Source organism: Eublepharis macularius, chromosome 4 (genome assembly GCF_028583425.1).
Source record: "Eublepharis macularius isolate TG4126 chromosome 4, MPM_Emac_v1.0, whole genome shotgun sequence".
NCBI lineage: Eukaryota > Metazoa > Chordata > Lepidosauria > Squamata > Eublepharidae > Eublepharis > Eublepharis macularius.
This window is the reverse complement of record NC_072793.1, coordinates 164068268-164090384: the sequence shown is the minus strand read 5'-3', so window position 1 is coordinate 164090384 and position 22117 is coordinate 164068268. Positions and strand designations below refer to the sequence as shown.

The 22117-nt window shown below is 45.1% G+C and overlaps 2 protein-coding genes across 2 annotated transcripts; one reads left to right on the top strand and one right to left on the bottom strand.

Moving 5' to 3' along the window:
* Window positions 1-506: 506 nt before the first annotated feature.
* Window positions 507-9928, top strand: LOC129327340 (E3 ubiquitin-protein ligase TRIM7-like). Its single transcript, XM_054975900.1, has 7 exons — window positions 507-989; window positions 2284-2379; window positions 2921-3151; window positions 3781-3803; window positions 4565-4683; window positions 7014-7046; window positions 8513-9928. The coding sequence occupies exons 1-7, from the start codon at window positions 579-581 to the stop codon at window positions 9133-9135; spliced, it is 1536 nt and encodes a 511-aa protein (XP_054831875.1). The 5' UTR covers window positions 507-578; the 3' UTR covers window positions 9136-9928.
* A 1814-nt stretch (window positions 9929-11742) lies between these two features.
* Window positions 11743-21472, bottom strand: LOC129327750 (E3 ubiquitin-protein ligase TRIM7-like). Its single transcript, XM_054976509.1, has 7 exons — window positions 21074-21472; window positions 19133-19228; window positions 17830-18060; window positions 16466-16488; window positions 14959-15077; window positions 13547-13579; window positions 11743-12535 (listed from the first exon to the last, which is right to left on the bottom strand). Exons 1-7 carry the CDS (start codon window positions 21470-21472, stop codon window positions 12429-12431), a joined length of 1008 nt encoding a protein of 335 aa, XP_054832484.1. The 3' UTR covers window positions 11743-12428.
* Between the last annotated feature and the right edge of the window lie 645 nt (window positions 21473-22117).

The following is a 22117-nucleotide window of genomic DNA, read 5'->3' as shown; positions in this document are numbered from 1 at the left end:
AGTAGTAGTAGTATGTATGTATTGTCTTCTGACTCTTCAGTCCTAGGCCACTGCATTGTTTTCTTTTATTTCTGTTACAGATCTGTGCTGTTTGATGGGAATTTTTTGTTGTTGTAACTTGCCTTGCGTCTCAGTGAGAAAGATGAGCTAATGAATTCAACAAATAATGAAACAAATTAAAAATCCTTCCAGGCAGGTAGACTGGCATTACTACGGTTAATCTGAAGCAGTCTCAGATCTCTTTTCAGATGGAAGTAAGAATCCCGAGGGAGTGCACCTCTGCACCACAGTGCATCCATTCCCCTCCTTGGCCAGAATCCATTTACTTATGTTCAGAACAGGCCAGGAGTTGTGATGATAATAACCAGTTTCAACCTATCCCGCGTTGGTGAAGCCTCAGCCCCTGGACGGTCCACGTTCCCCCTCCGGAGCCCAAGGAACGACTTCTGCAGGGCGCTTATCCCAACTCCCCTTCTTCTGTTTCGACAGCAGCTTGTTTGCACAGCTTGCTCGGCGCACCCAGTTCGGTGGGGGAAAAGGAAACCGAAACTCAGCCTCTTTGCCGAGGTGGCTGAGCCATGGATGCCGAGAGCCCCAGCAAGAAGCTCCAGGAGGAGACCACTTGCTCCGTTTGCCTGGATTTTTTCACGGAGCCGGTGACCCTGGACTGCGGCCATCATTTCTGCCGGACCTGCATCGTGCCGTGTAGGCATGCACTGCCCGATGTCTGTCCTCAGTGCGGGGAGCTGGTGACAGAGCGGAGCTGGAAGCCCAACAGGCAGCTGGAAAGATTCGCGGAGATAGCCAAGCGGTTCAGCGACCAGGAGAAAGCGGAGGCAGGAGCGGGGGGAGTCTGCGAGGAGCACCGGGAGCCCCTGAAGCTCTTCTGCGAGGACGACGGAGTGCCCATCTGCGTGGTGTGCGACAGATCCAGGGAGCACCGCGATCATGCAGTGGTGCCCGTAGAGGAGGCGGCCCAAGGGTACAAGGTAGGGGGACTCCCCCCCCCACCCGGGGGTAAAGGGTCGAGTCTTTAAACTGAAATGCGGCGGATCGACGGGTTTCCCCAAACAGCGTGGTTTCTGCCTACACTGTTGGAGATCGCAGCTTGGTTTTAGGGAGGTGGAGGCTGAGGAGGGCGGGGGTTGGGGAGGGTCCTCAGCGGGGACGAGAAGCCACCCTCCAAAACAGGAGCCGATCTCTGTACTCTGGAGATCAGTGGTAATTGCTGCCGTTCCCCAGGCTCCACCTGGAAGTTGGCAACGCTAGCTTTTTGTTATGGTTCTGTCTCTTTCATCCCCCTTCCTGAATTTCAGACTGTTAACTTGAGAGAACGGTGACTACCTTAACAAAGCCTACAGGCCCCCAAGTACTGCTGGTGTTAGCTTAGCATAATTCCATTTCACTTGGTATCTCCTGCACTTTATGGCCCCGTGACCCATAAACATTGTTCCTGATTTCCTGTATAAAATGAATGCATCCACTAATTGCATCTGACTCAGTGAGGCTGTAGTTCATCCCAGTGCATAAATCAGTCTAGTACGTTTTTATCCCACACTTCCTTATAGTAATACAGGGTGGCTTATATATTACTCTTCCCTCCTGCACGTTATCCTCACAAGAACCCTGAGAGGTGGGCTAGGCTGCAAGAGCGTGCCTGGCGCAAGGTGAACTTTGTGACTGATAGGGGCTTCCTTGGTCCTAGTCTGACATTTGAATCACTACCCTACCTTGGCTCCAAGAAGGGGCTGTTGTCTGTTTGATACCTGAGAAGAAGAAATTGATTCTGCAGTGGGGGGGGGGGGGTCAGGGAAAACGGCTGTCCTGAGGGCTGGAAAATCTGGATTTCCCCATCCACACAGCAGCAATCTCCCAAAACTAAGGAGCAAAGTCAGTTTTAGAAAGGGGGGGGGAGCAGGGAAACCCCTGGAGGTGCCTGAATGTACTATGATGCTATGGGCGGGCCGGGGGTGGGGGGAATGCTTCTCAAAAGCATTGAACATGAGACAGATAACCCATGCAGAAGCCATTTTATTTAATCCCTGTGGAGCTATTGTTTGAAGTCTATCTATTCCATTCCCTTCTTCAGTGATGCCTTTTTCACTTGCTGTTTGAAACCGGCCATGATTTTATTAGGAGGCCTTAGGCAAATGGCCGTAGGCCCCTAATTTCAATATGGGACAATAGCCTTGGCATTCAACATCTCTGCCTCTTCAATTCGGATTTAAAATCTTCTACAGTTTTTATAAAAGAGCCATTTCTGAACTTCTGTTTTCTTTTCAGGAGAGATTTTGTAACTACCTTGAAGTTCTGAGGAAGGAGAAAGAGAAAATTCTGGCCTGTGCAGCAAACACAGAACAGGAAAGTCAAGAACTGCTTGTAGGTATCACTGTTAGTAGCTCCCGTGCTTGTTTTTTCCACAACCTCTGGAAAACTGTACGTTGAACACAGATAGGTCAAAAGCCATAGAACAGTCCTGTGCCTCAGAATTATTTTGGAATGGCCTGATATTATAATAAACAACAACAACATTCGGTTTATATTCCGCTCTTCAGGACAACTTAATGCCCACTCAGAGCAGTTTACAAAGTATGTTATTATTATCTCCACAACAATAGTCACCCTGTGAGGTAGGTGGGGCTGAGAGAGCTCCGAGAAGCTGTGACTGACCCCAGAAGCAAAGATGCTGAGTTTGTAGATCTGTTCAGCTGGCTTCAAGTGGAGGAGTGGGGAATTAAACTCGGTTCTCCAGATTAGAGTCCTGCACTCTTAACCACTACACCAATGTCTTTGTAAGCTTGGCAGAAACAGTTTCACTTTTGAAAGTTGGTATATTCTCTGATCGAATTTTCATTACATATCTCAAGAGTGATTGTACTTTTGGTAGTCATTTTTTCCCTCTTCTTTCTGCTTCTTGCAGAAAGTAACCAAATCAGAAAGGGAAAAAACCCTGATCGAATTCAGAAAACTCCATGAATTTCTGGAAGAGCAAGAGACACTCATGCTAGCCCAGGTGGAAGAGGTGGAGGAGGAGCTTGCAAGAGAAAGGCATGAACTTCTGGCCAGACTCTCTGTGGAACTCTCCTCTCTTGAAAATATCATTCAAGAGATGGAGGAGAAGTGTCAGCAGCCTGTAAGCAACTTCCTGAAGGTAAAACTGGAGCAGAAAAATCTCAGGGAAGATTCCCGATTCCTGATGTGTCTTCTTTATGTGCCTCCTTCACAAGAAACAAAGATGCTGAGTTTGTAGATCTGTTCAGTGTAGGAGCATCCAAGGACAGAGTAGTCACTTTAATCTGAATTGGATGGAGATGCTTTGATTTAAAATGGGACGAATCTGCTTCCCCCTTTGATTCTAATGAATTCTCTTCTAGACATCCCCCTTAAGCCTAGGCCTGATTTGGCTTCAATTTGTGAAATGCTTTGAAAAACTAAGTTTGGGAAGTTCATTCAACTAAATTGAGGCCTGTGTAGACCTCTTCAGGACCACTAGTTTGGCCCTTTGCAAACTCTTGCTGTGCACATTGTAAAGAGTTTGTGAGTGTGTATGTGTTGACCACTTCCTCTGCTTCATCTGTTGACATACATCCTTTCACCTGGAATTACAACTGATCTCCAGACCACAGAGGTCAGTTCCCCTGGAGGGAATGGTGGCTTTGGAGGGTGGCCTTAACTCAGTCTTCCCTAAGGACTCCCCTCAAATTTCCAGGAATTTCCCAAGCTGGAGTTGGCAGCCTATGTGAGGCAAGCACTGAGTTCCTGTCTCTCTTTTTTTTCTAGGATGTTCGAAGCTCCTTGAAGAGGTAAGTAGATCCCATGTATTTCTGTTTTAGCTTCATGAGGCTAGAAGGCGAAAGACATGACCTCTGGTTCACAATTACTCTTACACAGAGAATTTACACTTGAAGAACTCGTGATGAATTCACACCAAGTCTTCATCTCACTCCTCTCACCCCTTGTTATCTTCCCCATAAGTAGAATTCCCAGTTTGATCTCCACATATCTGAAGGAGTGAGCTGTGACTCATAAAAGCGCACATTGAAATATATATGTCTTTAAGGTGCCATGGGACTTTTGTTTTATTTTTTATGAGCTCTGAGATCCTGGGGAAAGAATTTAGTATCTCATACACTCCAATATAATAATATGTTTATTGTTTTTCCGGCCGAAGCCATAAGCCATATAAACACCAACAAAATATGAGCTGTACTCTTGAACATACCCAATTCACATAGACATAACTCGTCATTATCACTTTAAACTATCTAAACTCATGAAAATCTTGTTTACACTCCAATATTCTGCAATGAAAACAGGAACATTCTTTCATAGTTGTAATGTCCCCCTTTCACACAAAGGGATCACTTGCATTGCTCCATTCCCTTTGGTTCATCATGCTAGTTACTTTTGGAGTATTAAGAGACGGTTTTCCAAAATATTAACATCCTTCTCTGCCTCTTTTCACCGGTGTCCCTCCCCCCCAAATCTTTTTGTCCATTTTCCCTTCCTCACACTTTAGAATTCTAGATTGGGTGGGTAGCAGACTAACTTTGCTTGTCTCCAGATATGAGGAGAAGGAGAAGTTTGAGAATCCAGTGGCTTTCCCTCCTGAGTTGAAGAGGAGGATCTGGGACATCTGTGACCTAAACCCTTTTCTAGAAGGTGTCGTAAAGCAGTTCCAAGGTAATGAAGAAGGGCTGCAGGGGTTTTATGCGGGACGTGACCCGAGTCCACAAGTGGATGTGGCAGGCTCTCAGTCACTCAGCAGTGTTGGCTGAGAAGGCAGTTTCAGTACACTGTACAAAAAGTTTTGGTTGCTTGGGCTGCTTTAGCTGAGAAGCGAAGAGTTTTTGCAAATTGTCCACATTTATATTTCCTGCAGGAATAAAACAAGCATCCAAAACAAAAGAGTGGGAATCTGACTAGTGATGCTGAAGTGATCATTAAGTTTTCAAATAATGAGCTCATAATATGAGTTTTTCTACTTGTGAAAATTCTTTTCCATTCGAATCCCTTTGCCATTAAGCCTACTCTGCTTTTAATTTGCTATACCACTGATGTGTGAGTTTTGTGTCTGTCCAGTTGGCATTCACCAGGCAACTAAAGCCCACTCTTGGTACATGCTCAGAACTTAATAATTGGAATCCTTTGCTTGTTCAGGAAAGGAAACTGTCCTTCCTTTTGACAGCAGAAACTGATTTAAGGGTTCTTGTAATGTTTCTAATGGCTTGGTTCCCACAACAGTTCAGCAATCCGTAATCTTCATGTAAGTCCAGTAAAGTTGTACTTTCTCCAGGGCAGAGGTCTCCAATCTTGTTGAGCCTGTGGATTCTTTTGAATTTTAAGGACAATTAGTGGACATTGCCACAAAATGGCTGTGGGGGCTGGGGCCAGTCACAAAATGGTGGGAGATTTCAGGCCAAGAATCCTCTTACGGTGGATGCAGTTCTTTTTGAATGGGTGTTCCCTGTAAACACAAAGTGAATGCTTTCCACGCTCTTCTGAAGCACTTCCTGTTCCACTGAGGAAGAGGGAAGCCAGGGTTGGCTCTTTGGAGGACAATATGCTTTGGTGAAGAAGGAAATGGCCACCAGGAAACACATTGGTGTGCACCATGGCCTCCACATTGGGGCGTAATTTGGGGTGACCATTTGAATAAACAGTCCTCCAACAGGAAACGAGCCAAATTCCAGCATCGGGGCAGGGGCTGGGATGTACACAGCAAATGAAGCAAAGAGAGTTGCTAAGGCAACCTGCTATGACTTATTTGGCCCTGCGCTGCAGTTCCTGAGAGCATTGTCAGAGGAATCTTATAATCAGTGATCCAAACAGAACATGAGTAGGTAAGGAGGGGTTTCACACCCCATTGAAACTGACCCTTCAGGGCATTTCCCCTTTAGCAGAAGCATGCTTGTAATCCCTTTCAGCACTCTCTAACAGAACCATATGATTGTTACTAAAACAGATATATTAAAAACTGTCCCTTTGGCCCAAATGAACAACCATTCTTGCTAGGGTTGCCAAATCTGTGTTGGGAATTTCCTGGATATTTGGGGGTGGAGCCTGAGGAAGGTGAGATTTGGAGAGAAGAGGGACATCAAAGAAGTATAATGCCATAAAGTTAACCCTCTGAAGCTATCATTTTATTCAGGAAATTGATCTATGTAGTCCAGAGAAAAATTGTTATTCTGGAAGCTCTCCAGGCCCCACCGGGAAGTTGGCAACTCTAGTTTTTGCATAACTATAGTTGGGCCTAGAGATTGCCACCGTGAAGTCTCCTTTGGCCTTCTCACCATACTCCTAATTAAGGACATCATATATTTTTTTTAAAAGTATTTATATCCCACCTTTTCCCTAAACGTCTCCGGACATAGGTGGCTAACAATAATGGAAAGCAGTAGAAAAACAATTTGATAAAATAAGTATTAGAGGAACAGATAAAGCAACAGAAGCTCAATGTTAAAATACTCTAAATGCCCAGCTGGATAGTCCCCCTTAAGCCCCCAGATCTCTCCAGAACAGTTCTGCCTTGCAGCCTAACCAGGAGGCCCCCTTGACCTCTTCTAGGAGGCTCTTCCAGAGGCAAGGGGCAGCCGCTGGAAAAGGTGGTTCCAGATGGTTGCCAAGCATGCCTTAGAGGGAGAAACTAAACTGCCTTTCCCACATGGAAAAGGAAATGTGGTCCTTTAAGTAAGTGGGCTGCAGGTAGGTTTACCAGGTTCCTGCCAGCAGCAGGCAAACTCCCCGTGATTTGCTCTCAGCCTGGTGATCGCTGGTGATTAGCAGCAGGAGGCGGGCTGCTCAGAGATCACCTGCCATCAACAATTAGCCCTGACAAATGGCCATTTGTATGCACCCCACAGTGCTGTCACTTCGAGTCACACCTGCTTCAGTCTGTCTGAGCATGGAATTGTGATGCCCTTGTCCCACCTTTCTCTCAGTATCTGCTTTTTGATATAATAATGTCAATATGATGGTTTTGTGCTTAATGTTCTTCCCTTTGTTTTTCCCAGTCACTCTGGTATCTGGACTTCAGCAACAAGAAGGTAAATTTCAGAGACTGGTGGAAGACCAAATTAAAAGGAAGGTGAAGGTTTTGTCTGAAAGCTCTGCTCATGTTCCATTCAAATGCAACTGTTTTGTCCTGTTCTGAAGGAGCCAAAAGAGTGGTTTTAAACTTGACCCCTTTCTTTGAGGATTTAGAATTGTCCTCCTTGATCAGGCAAAGGTTTATCTAGGCAAATATTCTGTGGGAACTGTGGCCAGTCTTTTAGGAAGCTCACAAACTGGATATTAAGGCAATAGCCATCCCCTGATTTTTCCCCTTTGTCCCTGTCATCAGTGACTCAGCAGCAGGTATCTGAGACACAAAAATTTCCTAAAGCTAACCAGGCAGGAAAACATTAATAACAACTGTGTTTATATACTGCTCTTCTAGACAGGTACAGGTAGTCCCCTGTGCAAGCACAGAGTCCTTACTGACCCATGGGAGGATGTTGCATCACAACGCTTTCTTGGCAGACTTTTTATGGGGTGGTTTGCCATTGCCTTCCCCAGTCATCTACACTTTACCCACAGGAAACTGCGTACTCATTTTACCGACCTCGGAAGGATGGAAGGCTGAGTCCACCTTGAGCCGGGTACCTGAACCCGGCTTCCGCCAAGATCAAACTCAGGTCGTGAGCAGAGCTTGGACTGAAGTACTACAGCTTACCACTCTATGCTGCAGGGCTCAGAGTGGGCTCTGGGAGCCCATGGGGCTCCCCCAACCCATTCCTGATTTTCTCTCCTTTTCCTTTTAAAAAAAAAAATAAAAAATCCTATCAACATAGTTTAAGAAGGCACTATTTGAGAATTTTATCAATAAGTTCAGGAATATAGACCTAAAGGAAGAATTTGGCCTGCCATTGAAAACTTCTGTTGCAACTCTAGCTAACTTTTGCCCATTCACAGTTGTTAGAAGTAGGAATTAGCCAATAGTAAAAGCATCTAATCTACATGTAATGCTGAGGTGTTTGGGTAGGAAAATTCACAGAGGAAAAATCTCAATGAATGCATTTTAACTCATTTTAAGTATTTGTTTTCTTGCCTCATTATGTAGCATCATAATTTAGGTAGGAACTCAAAGTAGTTTACAACATTGTTCTCTTCTGCCATTTTGTCCTTACAACAGCAGCCCTATGAGGTAGGCTAGGCTGAGAGAATGTTCACCCTCAAGCTTCCACATCAGAAAAAAAGTGGGGACCCAAGTCCAAAACTAACCACTACACCAAGCAGAATTTATATACAACCATATCAGCCTACTCTGAATTTAATCTCCGGGGGGTGGGGAGAAACAGAGATGTTTACTTAAAATCAGAAAAAGTTGTGGGTTTTTCTCTCAAGAATGGCTCTTAAAGTCAGGCTGTCTGCTCTGAAATGAATAGTTGGTCAGCATGCTATAATGTCCTTAGAAGTGCATCAGTCTTCCAGCTGATGTTGCTAAACGTCGTTTTCTCCTCTTTCCCCACAGCAAATGTGACTCTGGATCCAGACACAGCCCATCCGCACCTTGCCCTATCTGAGGATTACAAAAGCATCAGCAGGGGTGACAAATACCAAGACCTGCCTGACAATCCTGAGAGATTTGACAAACATTGCATGGTGCTAGGATGTGAAAAATTCTCAACAGGCAGGCATTGCTGGGAAGTGACTGTTGGGAGTGAGGATGGCTGGGCTGTGGGGGTGGCTAAGACATCTGTGAAAAGAAAGGGCAAGTTCAATGCTAGTCCTGAGGCAGGGATCTGGGCTTTGAGGACATGGAAAAGTACATACAAAGCATTAGTCCCTTCTCTTTCATCTCATCTTCCTCTCAGCAGGGAACTTAGGAGAATTCAAGTCTCTCTGAACTGTACTGGGAGGCAGGTGGCCTTTTTCGATGCTGACACAGCAACCCCTCTCTTCACATTCTCAGAAATCTCCTCTGGAGAGACCCTTCAGCCCTTCTTTTGGGTGTATGATAAAGGCTGCCTCACCATCTCTCCTCAAGGCAGTCAGCCTCACTCACAGGCCCTTGCTGATGTTAGTCTCCAAACCAAAGTAACTAATCTAAAAACAAAATGTAATGAGCAAGTATCACCTTTAACAGGTCTGTAAAAGCCCCTCCAGGCTTTGAGTCACAGTCACCCAAACTTACCAAAATCAAGTCACCTTTTCCTCTCTTAACATTAACAACCAAACACAAATTTCTAAGAAAATGTCCAATTGGCCACCTGGCCTCCAGCTTTCATGATTTACAAGCCTGTTCTCCATTTCCTCACCTCATATCTTCTCCAGTTGAGGAGATGCAGGCACTCAAAATTATTTATTGTTGCTGTTCAGGGAAGTTGATGTGATGTTCCAGACAAAATCTCAGATCCAGGAGAACAATTTGCCCCATAGCAAAAGGAGGAATCTGGTATGCATGCCCAGTGAAGGAAGGGAAACCTAAAGGATAGGGCAGATATTTCAAAATGAGGAGTCAAGATGGTCTATAGTTCGTAGTGAAAGAGACCCAATCATTCATTTTTGGGGAGAAACTCAGTCCTGCAAGGAAATGTGGTGGTGGAGACCTGAGAAAGAGGCTTGAGGTGATTGGATGGACAGCTCCAGTTCAACGTAGGTGGAGATTATGACTTCCATCGAGGGAAACACTCTCTCCGTAGAAAGAAAACCTACACAGCAAACAAAGGAGGCAGAATTTTCTCTTCTTGCTGTACTCGTTTTCCATTGGAAAATGGAAGGCTTTTTCAAAACTTTTCCCCTCATAGCTGAAATCCACCACCTCAGAATCTAAAGGTATACCACCATTTTACCTGCTTGGAATTTTGCTACCTCATTACATGCATCATTCTTTCCTGCATGTCAGTTGGTCTTTTTTTTTCCTCCTGTTCAACATGTATAAAGATATTCCGGAATGTTATTACTGTGTTCACATGTGTTGTTGAATTAAAGACGTCTCTTCTGGTTGCTCTCATTGTGTCTCATTGCAGACTCAGAAACATACTAGGTCGGAGGTCCCCAACCTTTTGGGGTTTGCAGTGAACCTTGAAATTTTAACACAGGATGATAGGCACAACCACAAAATGGCTACCAAAAGAACAAAGCCAATCACAAAATGCCGGAGAGCATATTTATGCATCAATCTAATAGCAGCTCTTCAAAATTTCAGGCAGAAGCTGCCCTTTAATTCTCCATAGTACTGCCAGACTCCTGCTATGCCTGGTGGCAGGGCAGCCTCATTTGCCCGCCACTGCTTTGAGCAATCTCATGGCCCTGTTCTTTCCTGATTAGAGAATCTTCCACTTCAAAATGGGCTCCTGTCTTGACTGTGACCATTTCAGTCAGAATAGATGGTATCTAAGAGCCTTTGACAGCAACCTAGAGGATTACCAATAAAATACAGTAGTTCAAAGCAGTCTGATTGGCATTTTTGTTTCCAATTGAATGTGGCTGTTACGATAGCAAACACAGCTATCTAATAAAGATGTGCAGGCACAGAAATGTCAGGTTGGAGAGACACCAAGCAGTTTAATGTAGCCATCATAATCCTAAAAAATCCAGAATGTTTTTAGGAAATCTGGAAAGGGACAGTCTGCCAGTATCAGGGATCTATGGCTTGTGGTTGTCCAAAGCATTTCAGAGCAAATCCTCCCAATTTCATAGGGCCAAGAAGCATGATCTATGGACATTATGCTTTAAAATAATTTGTGGAAAAACCAGGCTTTGAGGGAGACCTAACTGGCTTGAGAGCTAGTGTGTAGTGATCAGTATTATGGAGAGGGAAAAAATCCCCAGTCAGTCATGAAGCTCATAGGTGACCTCTGGCTTGTCATTCTTTCAGCCTAATTTATTTCACAGGTTTGCTGTGAGGATTTTGTCAAGAGAACCATGTATATGAACCTGGGAGGACAGGAAGGATAAAAAATATAGTAGGTTACACTGATGGGGATAGAGACAGATTAAGGGGCACAGAATTTTCCCAGTGTTCTCCCCCTATTCTATCTCCAGTCAACAACCCATAAATTTCAGCTGCTTCTCTGCTGTTGTTTCATGTAGTTTTACTCTCCATGAGTAAGACAAAGCAAGCAAGCTGTGAATGAAGCAGGACACTTCAGGGTCACCTCCTCTTTCCTCCTGGCAAATCAGCCTTTAACTTACTTCCTCTTTGTCATCAGTCAAATGATGGCCAGTTTAAAAAAAAAATGAAATTGCTTTAACAAAAATTATTTTTATTCAAAAGTAGTTTATTGAAACGGCTTTACAAAATCCGGTTAACATATTACAGGACATGTAAAGATTATGACATCAGGAGATGGGCAGGGCAAACAATTCAGAAAGGTGGGTTTCTAACATCTACATCAGCAACAGGCTTCTCTAGCCAGGCACCTCAAGGTGGGAGGATAACGTGGAAAACATTAGAATGCAACACTGGCTGGTTCAGAACAACTGAGTGAATGAATTGTGGCCATGGTGGGGTAGAGGGAAGCCAATGTAAAAACAGCCACAAAAGCCAACTGGATAAGAAGCTATTAGAAAATCTCAGCACATTAAAAAAAAAGTAAACGGATGTTCTCTTTTTAAAATTAGCACCTGGATTTGGTTAACTGTTAACTATGGATCTCCTTACAGGAAAATCCATGAAAATGAGCACACTTCCTTTGGACTGGCTGGGGTCAAATTCTACCACCCCATTCCCGGGACCATTCCTCATTTGCTGAGAGAGTTACACAGAATGCAAAAATAGCCTCTTTGAACACAGGGGTTTTCTGTAGTAGCAACAAAGAATGACAAAGTGCAGGAGGAGCAGCTGGAGTAATCTTATTGCAAAAGTAGCAAAGCGATGCATAGCACCTTACAGGTTAGCAAATTGTACTGTGGCTTTAGCTTTCACGAGCCAGTACTCACTTCATCAGATGCAAGAGTTTTTAGTGTCTGCATCTGCACAGCTTTTGGGGGTCTGGGAAGGAAGAGGTTTCAGGATGATGGGCTGGCTGGAGCCCTGATGGCCAGCAGAGCCTGTGAGGTAGATTTCATTGTCATAAGGGCACACAATTACAAGGACATCTTGCATCCAAAAGAAGAGGTAAAATGCAGCTCTCCAGAATGGAGAAAGCCATTGTGTTCCAAGTGTGTTTGTCTTGTGCGGTGGGTGGGGCTCTGTTCAATTACTGGAAAAATCTCCCCTACCCCCAGCACAGTTCAGACACACTTGGATGCTCGTGCACTCCCTGCTATGGGAACGGGGATATGATCTTTTGAGCACCTGGTACCCACACCTTTGTCATTTATTTCTGCAACATTTTTAAGAACAGTTTGGGGCACAATTACCTCCGAAGTGGACTGCAATCACACAAAAAATGCCAAAACAGGCCAATAAAATACAAAACCCCACTTAAACACCACATCATTCAGGCTGAAGGTCCAGACTCCCAGGTATGCTCGGCAGTACTGGCTTCAAGTTGCTCACAACGTTCCTCAGGTGTGGTGGGTGATGGACGACTTCTGTTTGTATTTCCTATTGGAGTGTTGAGGAGAGAGAAAAAGCATCAGAAGTGGAGAGATTCACCTCCAAAGTCTAAACACACCCCAGGAATACATTCTAACATGACAGATACCCTGAAGCTAGTTCATGAAAGGCACAACCCCAGTTCATTGCTGGACTCTGTGTTTGCCCTGCTTTCTTCCCTTCCCCCATGTGCTGAGCATCACTAAATGCTTCTTAGTCAGGGAAACCTCAAGTCCAGCTCCCAGTTCACCTGGATGTTTGCTGTCATCTAAGCAAAGTGGAAGTTTCTTTCCACCAACTGTTCCCTACTGGGGTTCCAGCCTTTGGCAACCATCTTATTTAAAACCACAGAAAGAAAATCTAGAGCAGAGGTCCTCAACATAGTGCCAATGGGTGCCAGCCAACACCTTTCCTGGTGCCTACCATGTATTTTTAGAAAGGTGGTGAGTGGGATTCTGCCCAGCAAGGCTTCTGATTGACCATTAGAAATTTGATTGGCTGTCACAGCAGCTACCACCACAGCATAAGCACCTTCACCATCCACATGAGGGCAAGTTGCGGCAGCCATTGTATGCCTGGCTTTACTTTCTGTAGCAGCCATTTTGTGGCTGCGCTAATCATGGCCATTTTCACACTCTTTAACATTGCGCATAACTCATGGAACAAGGGCGTCTTCATTTCTGACATCATCGCACCATGAAAACAGAATCATGATGAGGTGATCAGAAATTGTGCCATGAACATGCCCTCACTTCATGAGTTGTGCACAATGTTAAAAAGCGTGTGAAAACGGCCCAAGCTGTGTCAGAATTCCAAAGGGGCCTGAAAAGATAGGCTGAAAAGAGTTAGGGACCTCTGATCTAAAGAGAGACCTGAAAATGCCCCCTTGTTCTTCTCGCCCCCCCCCTTAATATTTTTCCCACTTATGGTCCCTGAACTCCCAACTGTTGAATGTCAACTGAAATACAAGCACTCCCTCCCTCCTCGGAATTTGGCCCTCCATCGGTTGCCCAAATTTACCTTCAAACTGCAGAAGTCCCGATTCCAGGTTGGCTGCAGAAACAAAGGTAACAGATTAAAACACCACCTTATAATTCTTTTAGCAATTCTAACAAAAACATATTAGTTGATACTATGTATTTCCCCCGTATTTTATGTGAATGGTTAAATAAAAGCTGAAATAAAGTGTGGATTTATTTCCAGCCCCCATCTCAAATATTGATAGTTCTTTTCTCCTAATGTAAATGCTTTAAAAATGCAAGTTATGGATACTGCAGGGTTTAGAAACAAAAAAGATCAGAGTGGAAAGTTGACATTTCAGAATGTAATCAAGAGCTAATGATCCAAAAGGAATTCAATGGATATGAGTTCCAATCAAAATTTAATAGTATGGTGAGAAGGTTAAAGGAGGATGGATGGATGGGAGGGTGGGTGGACAGATGCCAAGCAACCTGTGTCCCTAGTAGAATTAGAGAAAGGTGGGAATGAAGTCATTTCTGACCGTGTCATTCACAGGCAACTTGCTATAACAACCTCTAATAAATTCTCAACCTTTCCTTAATTCAAATTTAATCCAGGAATCATTTGCATGGGTGAATATTTCAGAGCTGTTATTACTAGAGATGAATTACTTGCTATCTGTCTCCTGTATCCTTCCTGTCCAACAAGGAACTGAGGGCAGCAAACATGGGGAACCCCAGGTAGTCCACCAGTCAGGTATACACACTGAGCCTACAAGTTTTGCTTCAGAAATGTCTGTTTTACCAAAGGGTGGTGTGGTGGAGAAGAGTGCTCTCAAATCATAGCTGACTTATGGCAACCCTGGTGAGGTTTTCATGGCAAGAGACTAACAGAGGTGGTTTTCCATTGCCTGCCTCGGCAACCCTGGTCTTTATTGGAGGTCTCCCATCCAATTACTAACCAAGGCTGACCCTGCTTAGCTTCTGAGATCTAACGAGATCAGGCTCACCTGGGCTATCCAGGTCAGGGCATTTTACCAAAGAACCAGGGTTAAAAAAAGGAAAGAGCACAGCCTTTGTGTTCTTCTGCCTCTAACAGAAGAAGTGTGTGGTTTTATGAAAACCAGAAGATGAAAGTTTTCACAGCTTGGAAAGGGTTTCATTAACCCTTAAAGCCTAACAAACAGAAAGTTCCCAACACAAAGATTCTTGGGAACTGTAGTTTGCCAGGTTTTCTAAACTCATAATATAGTCTAACCCTGAACAGTAAATCTGAAGAAAGAAAAGTGGAGAATGGTCAGAAAAGGAATTGGATGGGAAGGCTTTTTCTAGGACAAGGTCCTTAAACCATATTCTTCAAATGAAATTCAAATTTCACATTTTCCTTGCTCAGCTAGCATTCCAAGGAAGCCTCAGTTTTGGACCAAAGCAATATCCAGCATAAAAAAACCCCTTACAGCCAGTCTCCTTTACCTTTAAAATGCTTCATGGCCCCCAGCAGAATCAGGTTCTTATCAAACAAATTCCAGACCTTGCAATGCAGCTCTGGAGAAAGAAACGCCAGCTTCTGAAATTTCTCTCTTTCCTCATACCTGAAAAGACAAACATAGACATATAAAATACCTAGAGAGAAAACCAGGTTACCTCACCCCACACAATTTCGAGTGAAGAAAAAGAAACGGAGTTAACACCAGAAGGCCAATAAATTTAACGATCAGAATGTCCCAAAAAATAGAGAAAGATGGGAATACTTTGGCAGGAAAAAAAGAAGTATGAAAAGAGAACTTGGCATTATAGAAAAGCATTCAGAAGACTGGTATGGGAAACTGTGGTGGTTCAGTGAGACAGCAGCCACTTGGCATCCAGACCTCTTACAGGGCCAGGCAGTCATTGGTGACATGAAAAATCTCTCCTTCAGACCCTGGGAGAGAGTTGCTGTCAGTCAGAATAGAAAATGCAGATCTCAACAGACCAGTGTTCTGAATCAGTATGAGACTGCTTTATGTGAGAAGGAAGGAAAATTCTCCTCTTACAGACATTGCTGAAGTATATTTCATCCTTTGACCAAAAGTTAAATATGTTTGGATTATATATTGGAAAGACAGGGTCTGTAGTGCGAGTTGCTAAGAAGGGACAAAACACTCCCCTCTCTTTTAATATATACAATCAGTATATGAAAGAAAAATATTCACACATTAATTTGTTGAAGATAAATGAACAACAGGGTCCAGGGAACCAAAAATGCAGGGCTACAATGCAGAGACTTTGAAAAGGGAATGCAATCCCATGGAAATTATGTGTCTGTAAAGGGATATCAAGTCACAGTGGACTTATGGCAACCACATAGCGTTTTCAAGGCAAGAGATGTTCAGAGGTGGTTTGCCATTGCCTGCGTCTGTGTAGTGACCCTGGTCTTCGCCATCCAAGTACTAACCAAGGCCAACCCTTAATTAGCTTCCAAGATCAAGATCAGTCTAGCCTTAGCCATCCAGGTCAGGGCCTATGGAATCCTTAAGAGCTGTCTTTTCCAAATGTATTGTATTTTTAAAATGAACCAAATAAATAAGGTGCAATGTCAGAGGTGCAGATAAATAAGGTGCGACATCTAACACCCTTTACCAAGGGCAGTGCTCCTTGGTAAAGGGTATTAGAATGCAAAAGAATGTTCCTGTTTTGCTGAGCTGATGGGGTCCTCAACTCATGCATGGGGTAGGTTAACCCTTCTCTAGTATCCCAAAGCATGAATAGAAATGACTGGGCTCCACTGATAGCTCCCTCTGCTCACAATGTGCTCTAGGGGAGGGACTCAATGGGAGAGCACCTCCTTGCATGTAGAAGGTCCCTAGCCTAATCTCAGGTCAACAGGATCTTGGTCAGGAGGGCTGGGCAAAACCGTTTTCCTGAGATCACGGAGCATCTCAAGAGTACAAAAGGATCACAACAGAAATGGGCCAATGGCCAGGTTCAAATCTTCACTTACCTCTTCAAGAGGTCCCCAATATCCTACAGAGGGAAAGAGAGAACAGAGAGAATACAGTGTTAACCTTTTTGCCTTGATGAAGTGTACCTCTCATGCATCATTAGTGAAAGCCGTACACCCCCTTGCCATCACTCATGTTAGAAAGGCTGAGGGGACAGGAACCTTGTTCACCACAAAATGGTTCTTTAGCCTCTTGTGCTAAGAGCAACTATACCCCAAACACCCTATGAACTGCAGCCATTCATTCTGGGACAAAGTGAGTGAGGGCTCTAACTCCCTCAATCCCCCCCATCCTAGAGATGCCAACCTCCAGGTGGAGTCTCAAGTTCTCCCAGAATTACAACTGATCTCCAGGCTACAGAGATGTTACCCTGGAGAAAACAGCTGCATGGGAGAGAGGGCTTTATGGCATCAAATCACTGCTGAGCTCCCCCCCGCCCCACCCCGCCACAACACTACCCTCCTCAGGCTCTGCCTCCAAACCCCCAGGAATTTTTCAAGCCAGAGTTGACAGCCCTAGCCAACCTCTACACAGCCTGAATGCATAATGAAAGAGAACTCTGAAAGGGTCTCTGGCCACCTTGGGGAGGAACAGGAAGTTAAAGGGGCCTTTGTCAGCATCTGGGGACTTCAAGAGATTCAAAATAAGTGAATCTGGGGCTAAGGTGGAGGGGGGGCAAATAGGAAAACCATGGGACCCCAGCTGTGTATTCTTATTCTAGCCTAAATACTTTAGAAGCCATTGCTGGGGCCACTGGAGGGAGGGAACACTTAGGCATCCCTCCGTTATGTGCATATAGAGTCCCACCCTACAGAGACGGAGAGTCAAGCTAAAGCATGTGCCCACCAGCTTGTGTTGCTAAATTAAAAGAATCACTGTTGCCCAGTTGTTAAAAGTGCCAGACTCTGGGAGACCCAAGTTTGAATCCACACTCTGGTCTGGATGCTTGCTAGGAAGCCTTCGGCCAGACACACACTGGCAACCTAACCTGCCTCACAGAGTTGTGAGAATAACAGTTGTGAGAGTAGAGGAGAATGATGTAAGGCACTTTAGGTCCCCAGTAAGGGAGGAAATGGCATATTAATGAAGTAAAATATAAGTCAGATTTTGACAGATTTTGTAAGCTACCCTGAAACCCATAAGTAATAGAAATGAGATGGAGTGGGGGGAAATGTTTAAAGAGCCTCAAATAACTGTGTGGCATTTAGTAAAGTGGCAAATTCCATCTCTTCCAGCAAACCCCCCCCCCCCCAACAACAACCCTCTTGTTCAGAATATTTCACACAAAGATGGTCCTATTTCTTTTAGGTGTTCTTGTACATAATAGAGGGAATCTGGGCTGTTCCCACCACCGTCTTCTTACCTGCAAGAATTCATTCACTGGCTGCTGGGTCTTCTCTTCCATTTCCCAGATGAGATCTTCAAGAAAGTCTTGTTTCCTGGAGAGTGCAGAGATATGCTCGTTCTGTTTGTTTTTAATCTCGTTTTGCAGCTCTGTCACCTGAGCCAACAGACGTTCCTTTTCTTTGTCCAGGAACTCGTGCATTTTTTTGAACTCTGCCTTTGTTTTCTCACACACCACTGTTATTCGATTCTGAAACAAGGAGATGAAAAGAGCGGGAAAGCACATGTCAGGAGTAAGGTCAGTGCCAATTTTCAGTAAGAGGGAACAATGTCTACCTATTTTCTGCATTTTTATCTTGCCCTTCCTGCTTGAGGCAATGCACATAATCCCCCCCTTTCCCATTTTATTCTGAAACAACTCCATGAGGTAAATTAAGCTGGGAGTACCTGACCCAAGATCATCCAGTGATGAGGGAGAATTTGAACCCATGGTTCATGGTTCTAGTTAGACTATACCGGCTCTCTCTAGATGCCCCCTTTGGCAGGCTACCTCCTCCTCCCTGTTCCCTCAGAAGGAGAAGGGTCAGTAGCTCTGTTTGTTTCTATTCCACTCCCACCCGCTCAAAAAAACAAAACAAAACCCAGGTATGTGAGCAGGTAAGAAAGAGCAGAAAGTGACTGCTATCTTCCTCTAGGTAGTGGTGTGCATTCCTTCCTGTCATAACAACAGCTCAGTAAGGAGGAGCAGCCATATTTCCTCCCTGCCCTCTCCCTTTAGCAAGCTTGCAAGTGGATGTGCATACAGCAACAAATGCTTTACCCCCTTTGCCCACCCCTGCTCTGACTCTGGCCATCGATGGATATTGGGCACCTGGCACCCTGTCCTCACAAATGAGGGATGGTACAGGCTGCTCCCCAATGAGTCCTTTCTGTCCCCATTAGCTCAAACCACATGAAATGGCAGGTATGGGTCATCGGCTACGAAGGGCCATCCCAGCTTGCTGAGACCTGACTGACCACATATGGTTGATGCTAGCCAGGGTCAGAGGTACAATGAATCCACCCAGCATCAACATATCTGTCATGAGAATTCCATAGGAAAGGAATTTCCGACTTTTCAGAGATCACATTTAGTGGGGAAGGAGTCTCCTCATCAGAGCTGATCACAAGAGCTGGCCTATAAAACAGCCCTTCATGAACATTGGAATGGCTTCCCACCCCTTAGACAAATGAAGCTGCTGAGAAACAGGGTTGCCTCTTGGCATTTTATATTTGCATGGGTTCACATGTTTATTCACTTCCCAGAAACAAGTGACACTTACAGATGCGCGTCGAGAGTCTGCTTCAAGGCTTGTTTTATTCAACTGAACATCTGTTCTCTCTTTCATCAGACGGTCCAGACATTTCCTGAGACAAGTCTGAAGAGGAAGCAAAAGGTTAGGTTAGTTTAGGTGGATGGCCATGTTGGTCTGCAGTAGAACAACAGGATTTGAGTCCAATGGCACCTTAGAGACCAACAAGATTTTCAGAGTGTAAGCTTTCAAGATTCAGAGCTCTCTTCTTCAGACAAGATTATGTTAAGCTCCTTTTCACAGGTTTACTATATACACAAAGTGAATTTCATTAAGAGAGGCCATTTGAAGGACATGGCTGCTTCTCACCCCACACACCAATGCCTTTCAGATTTCTCCTGACCAAGTACTTCTGAGCCTGTATCCCATTTTAGCCTGTTTTATTTATTATTATACTTCCTTATCTCACCTTGCTCCAAGGAGCTTAAGACAGCATAAGTTGTCCTCGCCTCCTCCATTGTATTCTTACAATAACCCTGTCAGGCAAGTTAGGGTGAAAGAAAACGACAGGCTACTGTCTCCCAGTTTCTTTCACAGCCAAAGGGGAAGAGTTTGAAATTTGGCCTCCCTCCATGGCTTCCATAAAGCCTATATCCCATTGGAATGTGGCCTCTAGCAGATAAGAACATTCCCCACCACCAGTGTACAAATCCCACCACAGTAACTGCTTAAAAAGATCATTTTTTTCATAATCCAGGCCACACTTTTTATTAGTGTCACATTCACTCAACACAGAGATTCGTTCCCAAAGCTAGATAGAGCATAGGGGTAGAGTTATTACAAAGGGAGTCTAGTTTCCCAGGACAAGGAGCATTATGTGACATTCCAGAGCAAAGGTAAAAATGAGTGCAAGTCTAAAGAGTTAAATGATCCACTCAGAATGGGCGTGGAGCACTCCCACTGTGGTGTAGTGGTTAGTAATTGATTAGGACGGGAGATCTAAGTTCAAATTGCTCTTTGGATGACCTTGGGCCAGTCACATTCTCTCAGGCTGACCTACCCCACAGGGTTGTTGTTCTAAGGATAACATGAAGGAGGGAAGAATGATGTTGCTAATGCAAGGGCTTGAGGGTGTCCACGCTCACCAGATTAAACCACTGCTCTTTTGTTTAGCACATGTTATCTCTCCCACCCTTCTTCCAAAGAACTCAGGGTGCTGTATGTTGTTTTCCCCTCCTCTATTTTATCATCACAACAACCTTGTGTAGTAGGTTAAGCTGACTGACCCAATCACCAAGCAAGCTTCGTGGCAGAGTGGGAATGTTGAACAGGGGTCTCTCAGATCCTAATTCACCATTAACTATTCTGTCTCTTTTGACTGAATTGCTTGCTTTTAGTTACCCCTCCCCCTGCTATGTTCATTCATAGCAGCAAAATGGGAATGTTCAGTCATTTTCAAGCATGCAAACGTTGATCCACCAATGAGAATTTGAGCTGATCAGCAAAAATGCTGCTATTTTTTTACAAAAGCCATTGTGGTGCTATATTGAGAGGCCCAGGTTCGAATCCCCACCTTGTTGCTTTTTCTCTTAACCTACCCTATTCCTCACAGGGCTGTTGTTATGAGGTCAAGTTGGAGGATGGGTGATTGATGTAATACGCCACTTTGGGTACCGATTGGAGTAAAAATAGGGCTGCCAACCTCCAGGTAGGGCCTGGAGTTCTCCCGGAATTACCGCTTTACCGCTAATCTCCAGATTTACAGAGATCAGTTCTCCTGAAGGAAAAGGCAGCTTCGGCGGGTGGAGTCTTTAGCAGCGCATCCCCACGGAGCTCCCTCCCCCTCCCCAAACTCTTGCCCTCCCCAAGTACGAGCCCCAAAGTCCAAGGATTTCCCAAGCTGGGGTTGGCAACCCTAAAAGCGGTGTATAAATTTAAAAAGTTGAAAGCAAAATAAAAGCTCACACTCACCTTGACCTCCTGGGCGGCCGCTTCCACGGAGGCCACGTGGTGCCTTCGGTGCTCCTCGGACGCGCTACAAGCCCCGCAGAGGAGGCGTCTCGCCGCCGGGCAGGCTCCCCGCTGGCGCTCCTCGCGGCCTCCCTCCCCGCCTTCGGCCTCAGCTTTCTCCCGCTCGGTCATCTGCTTGGCCAGCTCCACGATGGGGACAAGGCTGCGATTCGTCCTCAAACGGCTCGGATCGAAGGCAGCCCCGCAGTGGGGACAGGTGGAGGGCGACAGCGTTTCCGCGCAAGCCCGGCAGAAACTGTAGCCGCAGCCGAGGATCACGGGGTCGGTGAAAAAGTCCAAGCAAATGTCGCAGGAGACTTCCTCCCGGAGCCGCTTCAGAGGTCTCCCAGTAGCAGCCATGGCTTCAAGGCGAGAGGCCGGAATTGGTTTCCCTTGGAGCAGGTGAAGAGCCACAGATCGGGCAGTCCGCTGGGCAGGCTCAGTGCTGGAGATGCAGCAGCCGAAGAGAGGGGTGTGACCGGCTCGCCAGAATAACTCCCAACTACGCACGCCTGCCTTTTGTACTAGCGGAATGGGGGGGTGGTCGCTTTTGAACAATACGATCCTGATTGCGTTAGGATGGCGCAGATCGGGGCGGAGATGCAGGCCTGATTACATTAGGATGGTGCAAGAAAGGAGACAAACCGGTTTTACATAGAGATGCAAATGCAGGCGCTTGGGAAGAAGAGGCCAGCTCGTTCAGTGCAGAAAATAAAGGGGGATTGGAATATCCTACCTTGCCTTTAGCAGGATTATAAAGTATTTTGTAGCAGCCGTGCTTTAGGAGGAAATCAAGCTGAGGATCTCAAAATTGGCCACCAGCTTCAAGGTGATTATGGGACCCAGTTTCAAATCCCCACTCTGCTGTGGAATGTTGCCATCACTCTTTCAGGCTCTGACCTACCTCACAGGGCTGGTGTGAGGTTAAAATGGAGGAGGGGATAATGGTGTAAGATGCTTTGGGGAGAAAAATGGGGTGGCCAATCAACACAAAAAGCAAAACCT

What these genes read in the sequence shown, in the direction of transcription:
- LOC129327340 (XM_054975900.1), top strand. Translation starts at nt 579, where the DNA reads ATGGATGCCGAGAGCCCCAGCAAGAAGCTCCAGGAGGAGACCACTTGC. An exon ending in AGGCGGCCCAAGGGTACAAG is followed by an intron (nt 990 to 2,283) that starts GTAGGGGGACTC and finishes TTTTCTTTTCAG; the next exon opens with GAGAGATTTTGTAACTACCT. An exon ending in TGGACTTCAGCAACAAGAAG is followed by an intron (nt 7,047 to 8,512) that starts GTAAATTTCAGA and finishes CTTTCCCCACAG; the next exon opens with CAAATGTGACTCTGGATCCA.
- LOC129327750 (XM_054976509.1), bottom strand. Translation starts at nt 21,472, where the DNA reads ATGGCTGCTACTGGGAGACCTCTGAAGCGGCTCCGGGAGGAAGTCTCC. An exon ending in CGGCCGCCCAGGAGGTCAAG is followed by an intron (nt 19,229 to 21,073) that starts GTGAGTGTGAGC and finishes CTTCCTCTTCAG; the next exon opens with ACTTGTCTCAGGAAATGTCT. An exon ending in GGCCATGAAGCATTTTAAAG is followed by an intron (nt 13,580 to 14,958) that starts GTAAAGGAGACT and finishes TTGTTTCTGCAG; the next exon opens with CCAACCTGGAATCGGGACTT.